Source organism: Labrus bergylta, chromosome 18, assembly GCF_963930695.1.
Source record: "Labrus bergylta chromosome 18, fLabBer1.1, whole genome shotgun sequence".
Classification (NCBI taxonomy): Eukaryota; Metazoa; Chordata; class Actinopteri; order Labriformes; family Labridae; genus Labrus; species Labrus bergylta.
Window position 1 is genome coordinate 5,706,725 of NC_089212.1, and position 17,654 is coordinate 5,724,378.

At 40.6% G+C, this 17,654-nt stretch overlaps 2 protein-coding genes and 1 non-coding gene across 4 annotated transcripts in view; 1 reads left to right on the forward strand and 2 right to left on the reverse strand.

The window, feature by feature from the left end:
* The window catches only part of trappc12 (trafficking protein particle complex subunit 12), a 33,335-nt gene extending 25,298 nt beyond the window's left edge, over positions 1-8,037 (forward strand). For both annotated transcript variants that reach the window (XM_065947704.1, XM_020655532.3), the window contains exons 8-12: positions 1,060-1,133; positions 3,266-3,364; positions 4,174-4,277; positions 5,083-5,170; positions 5,433-8,037. In XM_065947704.1, coding sequence (XP_065803776.1) covers positions 1,060-1,133; positions 3,266-3,364; positions 4,174-4,277; positions 5,083-5,170; positions 5,433-5,675 — 608 coding nt within the window. In that variant the 3' untranslated portion in view covers positions 5,676-8,037. The remainder of the gene's footprint in view (positions 1-1,059; positions 1,134-3,265; positions 3,365-4,173; positions 4,278-5,082; positions 5,171-5,432) is intronic.
* Positions 8,038-8,084: 47 nt separating this feature from the next.
* adi1 (acireductone dioxygenase 1) lies at positions 8,085-14,549 on the reverse strand. Its single transcript, XM_020655534.3, has 4 exons — positions 14,316-14,549; positions 13,010-13,129; positions 12,475-12,654; positions 8,085-10,234 (listed from the first exon to the last, which is right to left on the reverse strand). The coding sequence occupies exons 1-4, from the start codon at positions 14,436-14,438 to the stop codon at positions 10,118-10,120; spliced, it is 540 nt and encodes a 179-aa protein (XP_020511190.1). The 5' UTR covers positions 14,439-14,549; the 3' UTR covers positions 8,085-10,117.
* A 1,111-nt stretch (positions 14,550-15,660) lies between these two features.
* Positions 15,661-15,742, reverse strand: trnas-gcu (transfer RNA serine (anticodon GCU)). Its single transcript has one exon. It is a non-coding gene; the product is annotated as a tRNA-Ser (tRNA).
* Between the last annotated feature and the right edge of the window lie 1,912 nt (positions 15,743-17,654).

Genomic DNA, 17,654 nt, shown 5'->3' on the forward strand with positions numbered 1-17,654 from the left:
CACTGAGGCTCACCTGGTGCAGGATTGCAGCATACCTCGGTTTACACACGCTTCCAACCACACCAACTCCACCAATGCGGTGCTCTAAAAGTGTTTAGCACCTCACTGCTTCGGTACTCGCGCTGAATATCAAACGGTCTCTCCAGCCCTTCACACCAAGCAGATCAATACAGATCAATCCAATCCAATCCACTCACATCTGCACAAGTGTGCCGTGGAAACAGGCAGGCACCCTCATTTAAAAACTCACCACTTTTAGGGAGATACACCTCCTCACAAACTGATGTAAATGGAGTTCATTTATTCTTCTTTTCTCTTGTCTCACGCAGCAATACTTCTCCGATCGATGCTGCGTTCTGAGTCCTGTGATGACTAATTTAGCAACTTTTACAAAGGTTGTGTCAGGTTTTTCTCTTGTTAAAAGCAGCTAGAAGTCATTTAATCGGCTAATTCAGGGCGATGCACAACAACAAGCCACTCTGCGAAGTTGAGCTAAATGTACCAAGACACTTACTTATAATTGGGGGAAACTGGCGGGGTGAGGCGTGTACGGATGTATGCGTGAGGGCGCAGTGCCTCTGCTAGTTTCTCCCCCCTTCAGAAAGCAGCGTAATAGCCGTGCCCTCTGTCTCTCCTCTCTCTGCCCACGCAGACAGTCGACAGTCAATAACGCAGGGGCCTTGCCTTCACACATCAGACCCCAACTGAGTGATTAGCTCCTCTCCCCAACACACACACAGGCACACACACACACTAACACACACAGGCGAACATGTGTGCAGCAATGAATACTAATAGGCCTGCAGACAAGCTCTTCCACAGGGCGCTCTGTCTGAGGGAAGAGAGGAAAGAGGAGTGTGCCGCAGTGTCTTCCTCACCACCTCGACTTAAAATAAACCTGTGTGAAGGAAGCGGGTGAGGGGAGGGGGGTAATGAGAGCAATGAAGCAACAAGAACGATGATGGAAGAGAGAGAGGGGGAAGTAAGGGGGATGCCCAAAAAAAAACAAAGTAACAAATTAAACCCTCTGTCTGTCTTCTTCTCCTCTTCTGTCTGTAGTGTCTCTGAAGCTGTGGAGGTCTCGCCTCAGCCGGGTCATGTACTCCATGGCCAACTGTCTGCTGCTGATGAAGGTGTGTGTGTGTGTGTGTGTGTGTGTGTGTGTGTGTGTGTGTGTGTGTGTGTGTGTGTGTGTGTGTGTGTGTGTGTGTGTGTGTGTGTGTGTGTGTGTGTGTGTGTGTGTGTGTGTGTGTGTGTGTGTGTGTGTGTGTGTGTGTGTGTGTGTGTGTGTGTGTGTGTGTGTGTGTGTGTGTCGTTCACAGTGTGTTTATGGGTGTGTGTCTGCGTGCCTGTCTGCATGTGTGTCTGCGGGAGGGAGTGTTTCTCAGTGTGTGTGTGTGTGACTCTGACATCTCTGATGCCAGCCTGGTGGAGGATTCACAGTGAAATCCCCCCAGACTGACCACTAATTGGATTCTTGGTCAGTAAGAGAGAGACTGAGAGAGAGAGGTGGAGGTGTAGATGTGGCTCAGACTGTAGAGAGAACCACAGTGCCACCTACTGGTAGGAACAGAAATTACACTGATTCTTTTTGTTTAATTACTTTGGCTCCATTTCAGTTTCAATATGGCAAACTCTCCCATTTATAGGACTATTCTGATTTTATAAGTTCAAGGACATCATCTTGAAATCATAAGTACGTTATCTCTTCGTTGACTGCATGTTTTAGATGCTTTAAACTCTTTAGAAAGCCACTGGTTTTTATTTGACTTTATAGTCTGAAGATTTTAATCTAAAAACTGCTTCATTGTGTAGTCAATCTAAATCAAAGTTAAAACCACAGTTTCATCATCAATGTAAGGAAATGCTTTACACAATGATGTCTTTCAAATCACTGCATTTGTTGAAATCATTGACTCTACATAAAGATGGAGAAGGCATGTCCTCCACCTGCTGTTGTACAAAAGTGAAGCCAAAATACCCTCTGTTACAGCGCTGACATATTTGTCACTCACACTAGGCAAAGTTTCCCCGTACATGAGCATGATTGCCCCCCCCTCCCCTTCCCCCGCTGGCCTGCACTCACACTGCTTTAGGACTAAACGGGCCTGAGCACAGTGACCTTGTGTACTCAACGTCGTAATAAAAACATGCATGGCTTTATGTGATCATGAAACATGCTTCGTTGACAGGAAAGGCGGACTCAAAATCTCGATAATGGAGGCTGGGATCGATTATACTTCATGTCAGCGCTGTGTACCCGTGCTTGTGCATGAACTGTACCGTGCTGAAGCAGACATCTCCCAACCGTGCCAGGGCCGAGGAAGTGTACTGTACTTGAGGCTCGGAGCTCTCACTAGTCAAACAAACTGACTTTGAGGGTGAAGCATGCTTAGGCACATGCTTAGTGTGAGTGTGCCCTCAGACTGACTGGAAGAGCTGTTGTATACTGCAGCCAGTCAGCAGGGGGAGCTCCAAATGTTTTGGCTTCACTTTTGGGGAGCTGTCATGTCGACCTTCTTTTTATACAGATTTAAAAACGATATTATTCCAAACATTTTTAGACTTTTTTAAGAAAGTGTTTCTCAAACTGGGGGAAATCCTGTCCTATTTTGGACTTTTTCTTACAAATAGATGAATCCACATTTGATGCCTCTTTTGTTTGAAGCTGAAGGAAAATGTCATGGATGTGTTCTTTCACAAAAACATGGATTGCTAATATATCAGCCTTGTTGAAACTGTTTGCTTTGTGGTCATTTGTGGTTTTTAAGTCTGATTTTGTTCAGAGTTTTGGACACTGTAAACTTGTAAAAGCCAAACCATCTTAAGAAAAAAACACTTCACTATAATACATATGTACAAAAACAGGGAGCGAACTCTCTCTGCCATATCACAACCAAGTACTTTCACTCGCTTTCTCTCTGCACTCCCACACACACACAACACACCTTGCTGACCTCGCTCAGTCGTCGTGCTCAGCAGTCTGGTCATTGTGTGAGCGATGTGAAGCGGTGCAGTGTGGAGGTGGGACGAGGGTCACATCGCCCTGCTAATACTCCATATGTTTGATTAATGCCCTCTCTCTCTCCAAGCCTCAACCCTGCTCTTACTTACCTTGCTCGCCCTCCACCTGTCTCCACCGCCCACTCTTTACCCTGTTTTACCTAGCTCACCTCTAACTAGTGTCTTTACTTGTATGTCCCTCCATTCTTACTCTCTAAACCTCTTTTTCTTATCTAACTATCTCTCTCTCTCCGTCTCTTAGGACTATGTTCTCGCTGTGGAGACCTATCACTCCACCATTCAGTATGAACCCCAGCAGAGGGTGCAGCTGCTTAGTGGCATAGGACGCATCTTCCTCCAGGTCTGCACATTAAAACACACACACACACATGCACCTAAAGCTGTTTTCACACATGCATTCCTGAAAATGCTTCAGGGACAGTCTGCCACCCAAAATCTCCCCGAGTTGGTTATTCGTACATGTCCCTCACAGCGTGAAGTTTTCACAGTGGAATGGGAGCAGCACCTCTTAAAGTGAAAAAGAAGCTGTAGAAATCCTAAGAGCAACATAGTCAGACACGGCTTGTTTTCAGTGCTCAGCTCACGCTCAGAACACGACAACTTCTGAAAACAATCGTGCACAGTTAGAGGACGCTGTATTTAAACTCTTCTGTGGACCATTTTTGTGCCTTAACACACTGTACAGTCAGGGTGTTTACTCGTTGGTTTGCAGATATGTTAGTGCAGATAACTTCCCCCCCTCCCAGCTGTTGGTCCATAAGCGAACCTATGCAAACCACGTCCTGACTTTAGCTCTGTAATAAAAGAACAGACATGGGATTAATACCGATTTGTTTTTCTTTCTTTTTTGTACTCCTGTAAAAATAATAACTCCTGATGCCTCGCATCTTTATTGTTTGTTCTATCATCAGAGAAATATTAGTTTTGTCCTTATTGTTCGCTCTTGAAGTTTTCCTGTTTGTATTGTTTGCTGATGAAATAAGTTAGCTTTCCCTGAGGCATCATACAATCCAACGTAATTCATGAATGCGTATCCTGTTTAACAATACACACACACACACACACACACACACACACACACACACACACACACACACACACACACACAAATCGTTTTGAAGATGTCGTTGCTGCTTTGTTCTTGGGTAGATCGGAGACGTTAAAACGGCAGAGAGGTACTTCCAGGATGCGGAGAAAGACTGCCTGATGAAAGGGAGCCAGCCCGGTCATACCACATGTGTGCTGATGAACAGGTAACATGTGTGTTGTTTATTTAACACCTCTGCATATTGTGTGTGTGCTTTTAGCTGCTCAGGATCATTTTCCCTCCTCCAGAGTAGCTTCCATCAGGGCTTTTTTGCAGGTTTGTGCTTCCTCCTGGTGTGTGTGTGTGTTGGCACAGGAGGGCACACCTGTGCACCTCCGACCTGAGGAGATGTGAAGTATGAGACACAGCTCAGGTGACAACTTGTCTCACTCGCACTGTGTCGATGCTCACTTCACACAGGCGGGTGATTGACACTGTCAGGCACTCAGGATTTTTGGAGGATTCTGCCGTGATTTTATTTAAACCATTTTTTAAACTACTTTATTTAAAATCGACTTATGTAACTACATTAAAGGCATGAAGGCGACTCCAGGTACAGCTCTGCGTGCATGATCTCAGCTTTCTTTGCTCAGTTTTGCACACACAAGGAATGTATGCAGCTACATTACAAACAAAGGTTTTCCTCTAACTTTGTGTGAACAGTTTGTGTTTGTCCCTTTCCTGTTCAAACAAAACAACACCTCAGGGCACAAAACCGGCACCATAAAGCCATGGTTTTTCCAATTTTGTGCAGAAAAATGTTTGTGGTCTGTCTGTGCTGAATCCTGAACTCAATCCATGAAACACTCTAAAAGAGTGAAGCGACCCCGTGAAGCCTTAAGCCTGGTCATGCATGTTCTCCTGAGCTTCTATCGATATGTAGCTATGACCAAAGCATAGGATGATTTTTCTTTCATTTAGTTTTATCGTTGTGTTTGTAGATCTAATGACCATGTGTGTTTATTCTTCAGGGCCTTTGTCTACCTCAGTCAGAACAACTACTCTGAAGCACACTCATCCTTCACTGAAGTCTTGAAAATTGACCCAAAGAACCCCGTCGTAAGTGTTTCCACATCTACTGAAGTGAACAAGTCCTTCACTCTAAAGCAGCGCCATAATGCAGGACAGGACTACGAATCATATGTTACACGCCTTTGGCCACATAAGTCATAATAGTGCAAGAAGACAATTTTCATTAAGGTTAATGCAGGGCAAAATATTACAGCCTCTGGGATTTCACAATTTCAATTTTCAATTAATTGTGCAGCACTCATTCAAATTCTTGCCCTCACCCTCCCTCCCTCCCTCCATATGTTCCCAGGCCAACAACAATGCAGCGGTGTGTTTGCTGTATCTAGGCCGCTTAAAGGAGTCCCTGGGTCAGCTGGAGGGTCTGGTGCAGCAGGATCCCGCTCTCTACCTCCACGAGAGCGTCCTGTTCAACCTGACCACCATGTACGAGCTGGAGTCGTCTCGCAGCACCCAGAAGAAGCAGGCTCTGCTGGAGGCCGTGGCCAGCAGGGAGGGGGACAGCTTCAATACGCAGTGTCTCAAACTGGTCTGAGAGGCAAGAGGATAAACTGGAAATAACACACACACACACACACACACACATAGACACACTTTCTCATCCTGTGAGAGAGGGAATGAAAAGCCCAAAAGTAAATTCTGTAGAGGAGAAGAGAGAGCTCCTGTTCCTTTAAGAGTGTGGGGCAAAGTGAATGTTTAGTAGATGGGTTTAGTTTCCCAAAATCATTATGAACTGTTTTTATTCTTATGAAAGTGATTTGGTGAGCTAAACCCTGGTACACATTTCTCTTTGTGTCAGCCCACAGGAGGGAGAAGGCATTCCTTTCCCTTTGACCCGATAATGATACAAAACTTTACATGCAGGAACAGAAAAAGTGGTTAAGTCACCTGCAGAAACATGCATCTACAAAAGTCCCGTCTATGCAGGAGTTTATTTTGTTTGTTTGTTTTTTTAGCAGATTAAAGGAATAGTCTGACATTTCAGCAACTTCAAATTTAATAAATGTGCTTTTGTTGTTAAAGATCAGTGTCTCTCTCCTTCTGCATTGTTAATATGATGCTAACGCTAGCAGGTAGTTAGCTTAACTTAGCAGGTTAGAAGAAGTTAGCACACAAGAAGACTGGCTCTGCTTAGAGGTTAATCTAAAAACCCGGCAGCTACCTGCAGATAGCTTAATTTAGCTTCAAGATAAGAAACAGGAAAACATTTAGCCTGGTCTGCTCTTAAGACAAATAAATTACCCATCAGCCTCAGGGCATTAAGCTTTACTTAGCATTAGGACTACAAACAGGAAAACGCTAGCCTTGCTATGTCTTCATGTTGATACATTCACCCGCTCACAGGAAGGATAGCTTCACATAATAAACCTGGAGCTGTGCTGGAAGGGAGAGAGATCAACTACAAGCTAACAAGCAGTTAGCTTATTCACACGAGGACTAAAAACATATAAACAGACTGGCTCTGTCCAAAAGTTTGTCTTAAAAATCACCTCCCTGTTAAAAATCAGTTTAAGTTTAACAGCTGACATCGTCTAAGATCTAAACCGTTCTCCACTGAGGAACCAGTCTGACCTCATGGTGAGGGTCACATGACACCTACTTTCAGACTGATGCCACAGTTATTTTTTAACACTCATCGAGTGACTCAAGGCTACTTTCATCATCTTCATATTTCTTTGTATATATATATTTTTTACATATAAAAAACATTTTGTTTTGGTACACAGGCTACACATACACACTAATTAAGCTAACTCTACACTAGTTACACCTCTAGTGAGCTTTTCTTCTGGCATGTTCACTTCCAGATGTGTCACATGTTAGTAAATATTATTATTGTTCCACTTTTTAAATTATTTTTCTCACAAAAATGTAGACACACTTCTACTTTTTTTTAAATCCATCTACGGAGCTGTTGTCTTTTCATTTTCTGATTCTTTTTTTATACAGACAACTTGAACCAAATGAACCACAGCCTGAGAGGAACACATTTGGAAGAATAAGGGACAATTCTGTGATTAAATAAACATGTTATCATGATTTTAAAATCTGGTCAACTGGGTGCTATTTTAGCACCAGAATCATGAGGGATATTTATTTTTGTAAGGGAGCTCAGCTTGTTACCAAACTCTAGTTCGCTTTAACATTTCGGTCACAGTGACGAGGAGCAGCTTTAGCAACGATAAGTAAAAGTGCAGCAGTATGTCAAACCAGCTTTACTATCGTCTTACCTTTACTGTTAGGAGGACATCTTGTTCTACCGTCATCTGAGATGTGACCCTCATCATGCAGGTCTCAGTCCACCTGAATCCACTAGTCAGCTAAGCAGAGCCTCATATTAAGGGTGCAGACATGTTTATTTATTTAATCAACGGATTAAAGTGTAAAAAAGAATCACCTGAAGTGTCAAACTATTCCTCAGTTGTTTTTCCCACCACTTGACAACAGACGACTAATCCTCCATGAAGCATCGTGAGAGTGGAGGAGACAGCTGGGTTTAAGGGAGTTGTCGGTTCATAACTTGAGACTCGGACACGGGCATTATCCTGAGCGTCAGTGTGACTAATAAACTACCACACAGGTCCAAAGCTTCTCCATCAGCACACACCTAATGCATTAACAGTCACAAACCACTTCTTTTTAAAACTGCCGGGGTCATTATTCACACATCCTGTCCACTACACCATGATGTAAATTTGTACATATCGAAAGGATGATTTTTTTTTTTTCTGTTAAAATAATTATATCATAAATCACTAAGTTTATTATTATTTTTTTTGTGATTTGTCCTGATGGATCTTTAATTATCACTGTTTACTTACTGTGCTGATCATATTAATGTATATTATTATAAAGCTTTTCTTTTTATCCTAAATAAAAATGTGCTTTTAAATCAACTCTGTCGGGTTCAATGTGAGGAGGAAACAAAAGGAAACACAGAGCGCACAGTAGAGCAGCTTTATTTTCCACAGAACAGAAATCTATAAGTAATCTATGCCGATATTTGTTTCCTGACTTCTTTTGGTGTCAGACTCCCACATTGCCGACATTTTCTCTTGAGTTTGACACTGAAAACAAGTGTGAGTTTGTCCAACAGGTGACTTCTTCTGCCCAAATCAACCCTCTTCTCTGAATCAGTAGTTTGGAGAACTAGATGTCCGCATGATTTGATTTGGCACAACAGACGAACATCAGCTACTGACATCGGCTCGCGTCACATTATTTGTCTGTGTCTGAAAAACAGGGCGGTCGATACCGATGTTGAACCAATGCATCCCGAAGTCAGTTACATTTGAATATGGAATTAAAAATGATGCTCATAAGCTGCATGCTTTTGTTTAATACATGCTGTTAAGGGGGGGGAAGTCTGATAGCCTATCAGAGACCTAGTACAAATGTTTGAGAATAAGGCACCAGTGATTATTCTGCTGTGTTTATTTACGCCCTAAAAATTAAGAAAATACTCCTTTATGAGTCGTAGCCCTCAATCAAATAAAACTTAAAGGTCTAAGAACAAGGGATGTTTTGCTAAGGGGGAAATAAAAAAACAGTTTTACCTGTTTTACTTGTTGTTAAATCACCTGAAAGAACTTTTGGATGTCTGTATCTTTTGACTAAGCCCTTTATGCCCACAGAGGGAGAATTACATTTTTCCCCACAGAGCTTTTCATTTTGCACTGCCAAGTTTCTACAGTAGCCCAGGCGGGACAAACAAAACTCAGGCTCAAGATCTTGACTGTTGGAAGTTTATGCAGCCACACGTTGGCCCAATCTCGATGTCCACCTTCACACACTCACTGACTTTGATGCGCGTTCCCGGTAAGTCTGTGAGGGCTTAGTGCTGCCCTCCCACTGTAAACCATCAAGTGTTTGAGGGATCTCTCGCTGACTTTACGAGCCCTTTATGCACCCTGTTTGAAGTGGGCATATCTGCAGACTTAACGTGAGGGAATTACCCATGGTTCATAGCATTGTGACGTGAAACATGATTTCCCGGGGAAGCCCACAAGAATTGAAAGGTAAACAAACGCCATAAAACGGAAAAAAGGTAGAGACGGTAAAAAAGCAGGAAGGTGAATCCAGGCTCTATTTACAGTCTACTACAAAAGGTTATTTGGAAACTACAGCTAATTCAGAAGTCTATAAACGTAAACAAGAGAGACAGAGAGCATATTAGTCCTGTTATATTTATAACTTATATATAAGGTAAGATAAATCTTTATTTATCCCACAACTAATACATTTATATAAAGGTCTATATTGAGTAGAACTTTTTATAAGCGTCATGGCTGTGAGTGAGAAAAGTAAAAAACGTTAAATAAGCTTTTGCCACATTACATCATGCTGTCATGGTTACAGAGTCAAAGTCGCAAAGTCGCTGACCCATTTGTATTTAACCGTTAGAGGCCTCGCAGCCTCACGCACTCAATCACTTTCCAGGTGACGTCAATAAAGTCAGTAAGGGTTTAGGGAGGACATCGAGATTCAGCCATTAAAACTGGAGGAGAGGGGTGCAATCTGAAACCTCACCACTAGATGGCACTAAGTCACACTTGTTAAATCAAATCATGCTCAGATATCAAAAATATAAGAGCTCAAATAGGCCCCTTTACAATGCTCTATAATACTTTATCAATATTCATGCATACATCTATACCATTTGATTAAAGCTTTTTAATGGAGAACTAATTGTGTATGTAAGTACATAGTAGAAATCATCAAAGAAAATGTCAGTAAGATGAATAAACGTGTAGCTTACCCACTGAAATGTCAAATCTAACTAAAAGAGAAAATGACGTCTTCTCTGCTACAGAAGATCTTTAAATGATCCACATGTAAAAATATTTTTCATTATAAACCTACTTTTGTTTGCCTCTGCAGAATCACATGAGAAACTCTTATTCTACTGCGCTCGGTGTTCGTATGGAATCTGCTCTGTAGTTGACATGAATGTTTAGTGTTGCAGCTCTCGCTCTCTCAGGATCCCTGCAGAGAAGCCACGTACTTCTGACGGATCTCGAACTCATCCGCAGGCCGGTTGTAAGCTTTCCACACCGGCTCCCCGACAAACAGCCTCATGGCTTTTGTGTACTCCTGAGAAACACAAACACAAACAACAGAATGTGTCATGTAGTCCTACATATCAACAAGAAATTAACTGGTTAGCTTCCCTCACAGAAGCCAGTTCACTTAGCTAGCCAGAAGCTAATAAACTAGCGGCAGTAAAAGTAAGACTTTGAGTTCAGGCAGTCTCAAGACGAAGGCTGCCGCTGAGGCTGAATTTCTCTTCTTTGAAGTTCCTAAAAGAATAAAATAAATTGCTGCCAAAAAGAGCTGGTCAAATTCTCTAAATGCTGAAGACTGGAGCTTCAATGCTTCATTTATATCTCCTGCAGAGGAAACATTATTCCTTTATGAAAAGAACAGGGAAGACACAGTCCCATAGTTCCTTGTGAATGTGAATGTGACAGAACATTTAGAAGTTCATTAAAACAAGGCATGTAAATGGTTGAAGTAAATCTGGGTTTATCTTAAATCCATTTTATTCCAGGGTCTGGGTGAATGCTTTTTGTAAGGATCAATTTTGTGGCTCTTATGCCTTTCTTTGATAGGACAGTGGATAGAGTTGGACACCAGGGAGAGCGAGAGAGAGAGAGAGAAAGGATTCAAACAATAATCACCTGCTTGCAGAACCACAGCCTCCATACATGGGCCGAGGCCATTGGCACTCCATGAATACTGGACTTTGATTTTCTTCAGAGAGTCAACTTATTCTTGACAACTGGACACCTGAGAAGTATTTCCTGTTCACCTTTCTACATGATTGCACTGTGAACACATCAGCCTCTATCAGTCAAAGCTTCCGTTTACAAATAACACTGCCTGTTAAAGAACATAAAACTCTCAATAGGAGGGATTTATTCATCCATTTCTCATTTATGTTTTGATGACTTGAATGCAGCTAGAAAATAAAAAAACTGAGAAGAAATTGAATATTTTTTGTACATTTTATTTGTTGTATTTCTAGTCCCAAAACTTCTCGTTATACCCAACATGACCCACATTCACCTGACAAGTCCAGATAAAAGTCATATTTCAAGATATAAAAGGCAAACATTTTACAAAATCTTGCGTAATTTGTTTCTTGTTGCGTTTGCTGGTTTTTTTCAAATGAAAAGCAAGTAGGGCTTTTTTGTGTTACTTTTTACCTGGATTTATCAGGGGAAATTTTCCATTGAAATACCACTTTATGCAATGGGAATGAGATTTCCAGCTTTCAGTCCCACCCTCGGCTGTCTAAAGGGAAGCTGTCTGCTTCTTAGAGAATAAAGGAAACTTGTAAAGACATAATGTTCTTCACCTGTTTGTCTACTTTCCGTATAAATCAACAGGCTCAAGACCACCGACCATGCAGTAGACGCTTGTTTAGTAACTCCCCTCCCTGAAGAAAAACTGTAGAGTTTGTCCAAATGTCAAAGTAAACCTTTCTTAAAAGTAAAAACAAACAGAGCTCCACTTGCCCCTGGCTCAAGTAAAGACAAAGCAGACATTCATGGCTCACCACACAGCTGCAACACTTTGATGAAGCTGTGTCTCTGGACACAAATATGTCTTCTTTGGACATGTCAACTAGAAAGACATTTTAAAAACTACGGTTAAATTAAAACTCATCCGTACATTTTTATGTTTGTATTCTGCCGTATGGAAACACCGGTCAGCATGTCCTCTCCATATTTGCTTCAGTCTTAATCAAATATTTTTCTTTTCTGCAGCAAACTGTCCTCAGGTATCATTTAAATGTCATCTCATGTACTCCAGTTTACTGCAGTGTATTGCTGACACTGTCAGAACATACTCACCACCAAAGCCATGAAGCAGACGACTCCAAGAAATGTGGCTTTAAATGAGGTTCATCAGCAGCAGCCGCCATGTTGGAAATCCTGTCTCAGTCTAACTTTCAGTCAACATAACGACAGATGCAGAATTTAAAATAAAATCACCCCCTGTACAGTGTGTGTGTCCATGAGGACAATAACTAATCAGACCTATATCTTTTTTCTACCAGGCTGTAAACATGTTTATTTATGCAGTAAAAACTGTCTTTTTTAAAATGGGTGTGTATGTGACTCCCGGGCTCTTGGAGCCAGCCTCTAGTGGACACTTGACGAACTGCAGGATTTTGCACTTCATTTTCAACACTGGCTAAAGCCTTTTACCTTAGAACTGTGAAAACTACTTGAAAAGCGTCTATTGTCACTAATTAGTTGACAACCGCCAATCAGAATCCAGAAATTGACTCACACTGAGATATAAAGTAGTATTATGTAACGTACGGTCTCGTCCGGGGTGAAGCGGTGGTAGATGCCAGCAGGGAGTGTGATCAGGTCCCCCTTGGCCAAGAAGATGCGGATCCACCTTTCCTGTTTGTCCCTGATGTCAAAGTAGGCGTGGCCATCCAGGATGTAGCGGATCTCATCATCCAGGTGCAGATGCTCCGAATATAAAACCTTCAACTGACCGACACAAAGAGACAAACAGGCCTGAGTGATGCAGTGTCACTTTTTTTTTTTTAACAATTATGAAAGCCATCTCACAACCCCCCCCCCCCCCCCCCCCATCTTGGTGGCTCTCAACGCTCACTTTGTGAACCACTAGCATTTGGAATCAGGAAGTTAAAATCATTTTTCTCATGTGTGCAGTAACCTCTGAAACCACAATCTGCTAAACGCCACAAAAGGATACAAACGCGAATGTAAATATTTTTTTCTATTCACTTTTAGTTGTAGTCTGACTTTTTTCCCCAAACAAAGAACCAGCTCTTCAGGATAAAAACAAATATTAGATTTATTTTAAATGTCAGGGTGTTACCTTTTCATCGTAGTCGGGTAGTGTGTCCCTGTGAATAGTGATTATGTCCATGTAGGAGTAGCCTTGATCTTTTCTGATCTTTTCCAGCTCGGGGTCGTTCTCATGGATGTCGGCGTTCAGCTGTAACAACAGAACAACGGCTCTGATCAGACACTAAACGTTAAATACAAACATGTGTGGAACAAGTTGGCTGTAAGAGATTGTTCAAACTAATGAAGGGAGCCGACTACCACATTAATACAGTGGATTTGTTGTTACACCACTTGGATAGTTGGACTTATTCCACGTCATTAAATGAGCTGCTATTTCAATGTCTTGAAGATGAGAAATCTTTAGGGTTTATATCTGGTAACAAATTAGAAAATAGTCAAGAAAAGAATATGTGTCTGTTCACTTTTATAACCACTTAATGGGGAATGTTGATATTTGACTCTTTTCTCTCTTCTATCACTTCTTTATTATTTATTCATTCTCTTTATTGTTTTTCTCTGTCTTAATGCTTTGCTTCCTGTGGACAGGTGTTGTTTAGAACTAGCATGTATGCTAAAACACTTAAATAATGCATCTGGTTCGTCCAATGTATCTGTGATGTCCATGTCAAATAAAGTCTATCTATCTAATGTTATTGTACTCTGAGCAGTGAGTGTTATAAGGCTGAGAACATGTAAAGAAATAAAAGCCTTATATGTGCATTTACAACAATCATGGGTCGAAATCAAGCAAAAATAGCTGAATTAATAAAACCAAAGTATCAGTCTTTAAAATGCTCAGAGTCAGCTCTTACTGCTGATCTGAAACAAATTTATCTGAATAGGTCAGATTAGAAATAATTTCCATCACTTGTATGTCATTTTTTTTTAAACTATGTATTAAATCACTCAGTGCAGCAGCAAAGTTTACATGAGTCTCTAACTGTGTCTGTTATGTAATGATAATCTCTCATGTGATAATAACCTAACCAACTAACCTGCAGGGTGCTGAAAGTTCAAAATAACAACTTCATTCAGGTTTTTTTTTGTTTATTCTCACTGGCTTTACTTCTTTATTCGCTTCTGATTTTTGTACATAACAATAGTTTCAACTTTTACTTGCTCAATCTTTTAAAAACTACAGCCAAAGAGTGGACATATTTGTTTTGATTTGTAGTTATATAACATGAATTAGTGATGAACTGAGAGAAGCTGTTAATTATTAAGAAACAATGTCAAAGGACAAAGTTGCCCTTTGCTAAACAGAGTACTGATAGAAACATGCATCTGTTAGTTTACAGCTGTCATGAGGAATGCATTGAACCAGCATGACTTACCTGCCATGAAAAGACCCCCAGCTCCCTTAACTGGTCCAGAGACACGGACTGGTTCGGCTCCAGTCTGTGCGGCTTTTTCGGGTCTTCTTCCGAGCTGTCCATGAACCACGCTTCTATAGCCATGTTTCAGAGATCCGCACGACGTTTCTGCAGCTGCTGGACTTAAAACACAGTAAAACAAAAACACACTGAAAGAGATTAAGACAAGTCTGCAGACACACTTCCTGTTTATGATAGTGGCGCATGCTCAGTTAACGTGAACCGACACAAGGCTGTTTCTGCAAACAGGCTGCATGTTTATGGAACTGTAGATAATAAACGTCTTCTTTCTTATATGAAAATTAATTTACTAAAGTGATTTAATAAAATCACGCTCAGCTAGGGTATCTATTTTGGTAGTTTTACTTTGAAGGGTGACGCCGGAAGTCGCTACTTCGCATGACTTGTCATTCAAAACATTTTTTAAGAACAAACATGTACAAAATAGAGCATCATTTATTTTTTAACATGAGTCAATTCTTATTTTCATGTCCTGTCTTTCATTTAATCTTTTATTCCATTGTTTGCTTTAACGCCAGGAGGGGGCGGTATAGATATATCCCGTACACTGACATGTTTAAATGTATATATTCATCCACTCCATGTGTTTTTGTACTTTATCTCTATTTGTCAAGCTTTATTCTATAAGTTTCAAGAACCATGTGTATTTATGTATTTGTGTATTATATACTTTGCCATTATAATGTAGAAGATTCAGATTTTTCCTCACTATTCACTCGTTATGCTGAATCTATTTTCTGTTTTCCCTTGAGTTTGTTTGACACACAAGTCAAGGACATCGAGCAATTACCAACTTATTGACAGTTTATTACGCCATTTGGCACCAAGAGTTAAAAGAAGTCACATAAACATGTTGCCTTAATAAAGGAAACATCAAACCAGGCAAGTTAACATCATGTTGAAGAGATATATTTGACATTATGTTTCTTTTTCCATATATTTCCTCTCATTTTGTTTTTATTTTTAAAGTTCAGTTTCGTATTTCAAGATTCAAGATTAAATATTTTTTTGATTGTCTATCACATATAGTGACAGAACTCTATCTATCTATCTATCTATCTATCTATCTATCTATCTATCTATAATCTATCTATATCTATATCTATAATCTATCTATAATCTATCTATCTTCAAAGTTGGGGAACATACCTGAATTTTATCGTTTGGAAAACAAATTTCCGACTATTCCGTCATCTCGTGAATGCAGCGTTATTTTAGCGTCACAAACATGAACAGATGTTGAGTGACCACGTGAGAATCTGCAGCGTGAAAAAAAGTTGAATGTCGACGAGGATGGGATTCGAACCCACGCGTGCAGAGCACAATGGATTAGCAGTCCATCGCCTTAACCACTCGGCCACCTCGTCGATGCGACCCACGGTCCCACTGTGCCATTCAGTAAACGAGATGCGTTCAATGTTGCTATAAAATAAGTTTTGTGGTAGGTAGCCTGCACATCAAGACAGACACGGTGGTGTTAAAAACAACCTGAAACATCCTACATGCAGAGAAACAGATTTCAGACAGATGACTTCTCTCCACGTAAACATTGCATATAACCTACTGTTACATTTATTCACTTCTACAAATAAAAAACATTAAAACTAATTTTAATTGTCCAAAATCGATCTGAAAGTTTATACAAATGTGGTTTGGCTTACACAGCTAAACGTGTAAGCTAACAGCGATAGCAACACAAGCTCCTAACAAGAAGTGTTAGGAACAAAAAGGCCTTTGTGTTAAGGCTTTATGTTTGTATGCAGTGTAACAAGCAATGCATATTTATGCTACATTTTGATTATTTCTCATTATGGATTGTTAAATAGAAAGTGTAGAAAGCATTCCTATGAAGGAAAATGGCAGGGAATACAACTTTATGCACACAGCCTTCCTGATGGGAAAAATATGCCACCAAGGCAATGAACATGAAGACAAAAGTCTGTAAAAAGTAGGTCAGATTTACGTTTTAAAATTCCAAATAGAGACGATATTTAAAGTTCTGTATTATGACAAATACAAAAGTGTGACAGTTTAACCACCAGAGGGCGCCACACTTCAGTAAGAGACAGACTGCACCCCCACCTGGTTCACCTGGAGGGTGTTTCATAAAGCTGGATTTGTCCAGAGAGCTGTGAAATAAATGTCACACTGTGTGATATGACTTGTTTCAGGCCAAGAAAACAAATCTTCAACTATCAGCGATAGGAAAATGTAAATGTCTGACATTTTGTGTGTCTGATATTCCCCCCCGAGAGTCAGTGTCCTTTAATTTCAAGGTGAACCGACACCTCATCCTCGACGGGAGGAGAAGACGTCATGAGGCTGTGTCATATCAGCTGGCACTGAACATTCAGTGTGAGGTTACTGAACACACACCAGCATATTTCAGCACATTTGGCTCACAGCTCTGCAGGGATTTATATGTTTTTCATAAAGCCTAATGACGTGTGTTGCTGCTCCTATTGTCATATTGAATTTCCTTTTTCTCAGCTGTAAATTTCAAACTTGTACTTTAACATTTCAGCTTTTATCCAGAGGAGGAGAAAGTGCACTTGTGTCCGATAACATTCAGATAAATGATTGAAAAAACAAGAAGAATTTGTTATAATTGTAATAGTTAAATTCTCACAGAGGTCGGCCACTGACAGTTTCTCACTCAGCCCTTCAAAGTTTATGTGATCAGAGATGTGACCTCAAATATGCTGAAAACCTGCCTGAATCTTGTAGCAGGGTAATATATGGTTACTGACTTACACCGGAGTAAATGACAGTAAAGCAACAAAAAGCAATAACTGAGAGTGCGCGGTCACAGATGTAATACTTGTGCTCAACTCCTCTGAGCCATGTGTCCATGAATAATGTAACTTTATTGACTATTCCAGACAATTATTGGCTGTGTTTGGTTGGATCTTTTCTGTTATGTTATGTGCTTAAATTGAATAATTAAACTTTATGTAACTGCAATTTTACTAACGTTAAATTACATACTTAGTTTTGAGGCAGCTAAGGAAGGCTATAAAATGAAGATGTTTCAATAGTTAATCTGGACTGGTTTATTATTGAATTAGTGCTGCACAGCTACACTAGTGTGATCTGAAAGCATGACTTCTATGGCTTTCAAACTTGCACTTAACTCCTGAAGTTTTCAAGGTGAGCTGCATGTGTGATCACAAACAGCAGAATCTTTCACTCAGACTTCATGCATAGTTTCTCCTGCTGGTCCTCTAATATTTTTTTCCTCAGAAAGTCTGAGTGAGCTGATGTGAGAAGTTGAAGCAG

Coding starts and splice junctions, on each gene's coding strand:
- adi1 (XM_020655534.3), bottom strand. CDS start 14,438: ATGGCTATAGAAGCGTGGTTCATGGACAGCTCGGAAGAAGACCCGAAA. Junction 13,130..14,315: donor TGGGGGTCTTTTCATGGCAG/GTAAGTCATGCT, acceptor CTGTTGTTACAG/CTGAACGCCGACATCCATGA. Junction 12,655..13,009: donor TACCCGACTACGATGAAAAG/GTAACACCCTGA, acceptor TGTGTCGGTCAG/TTGAAGGTTTTATATTCGGA.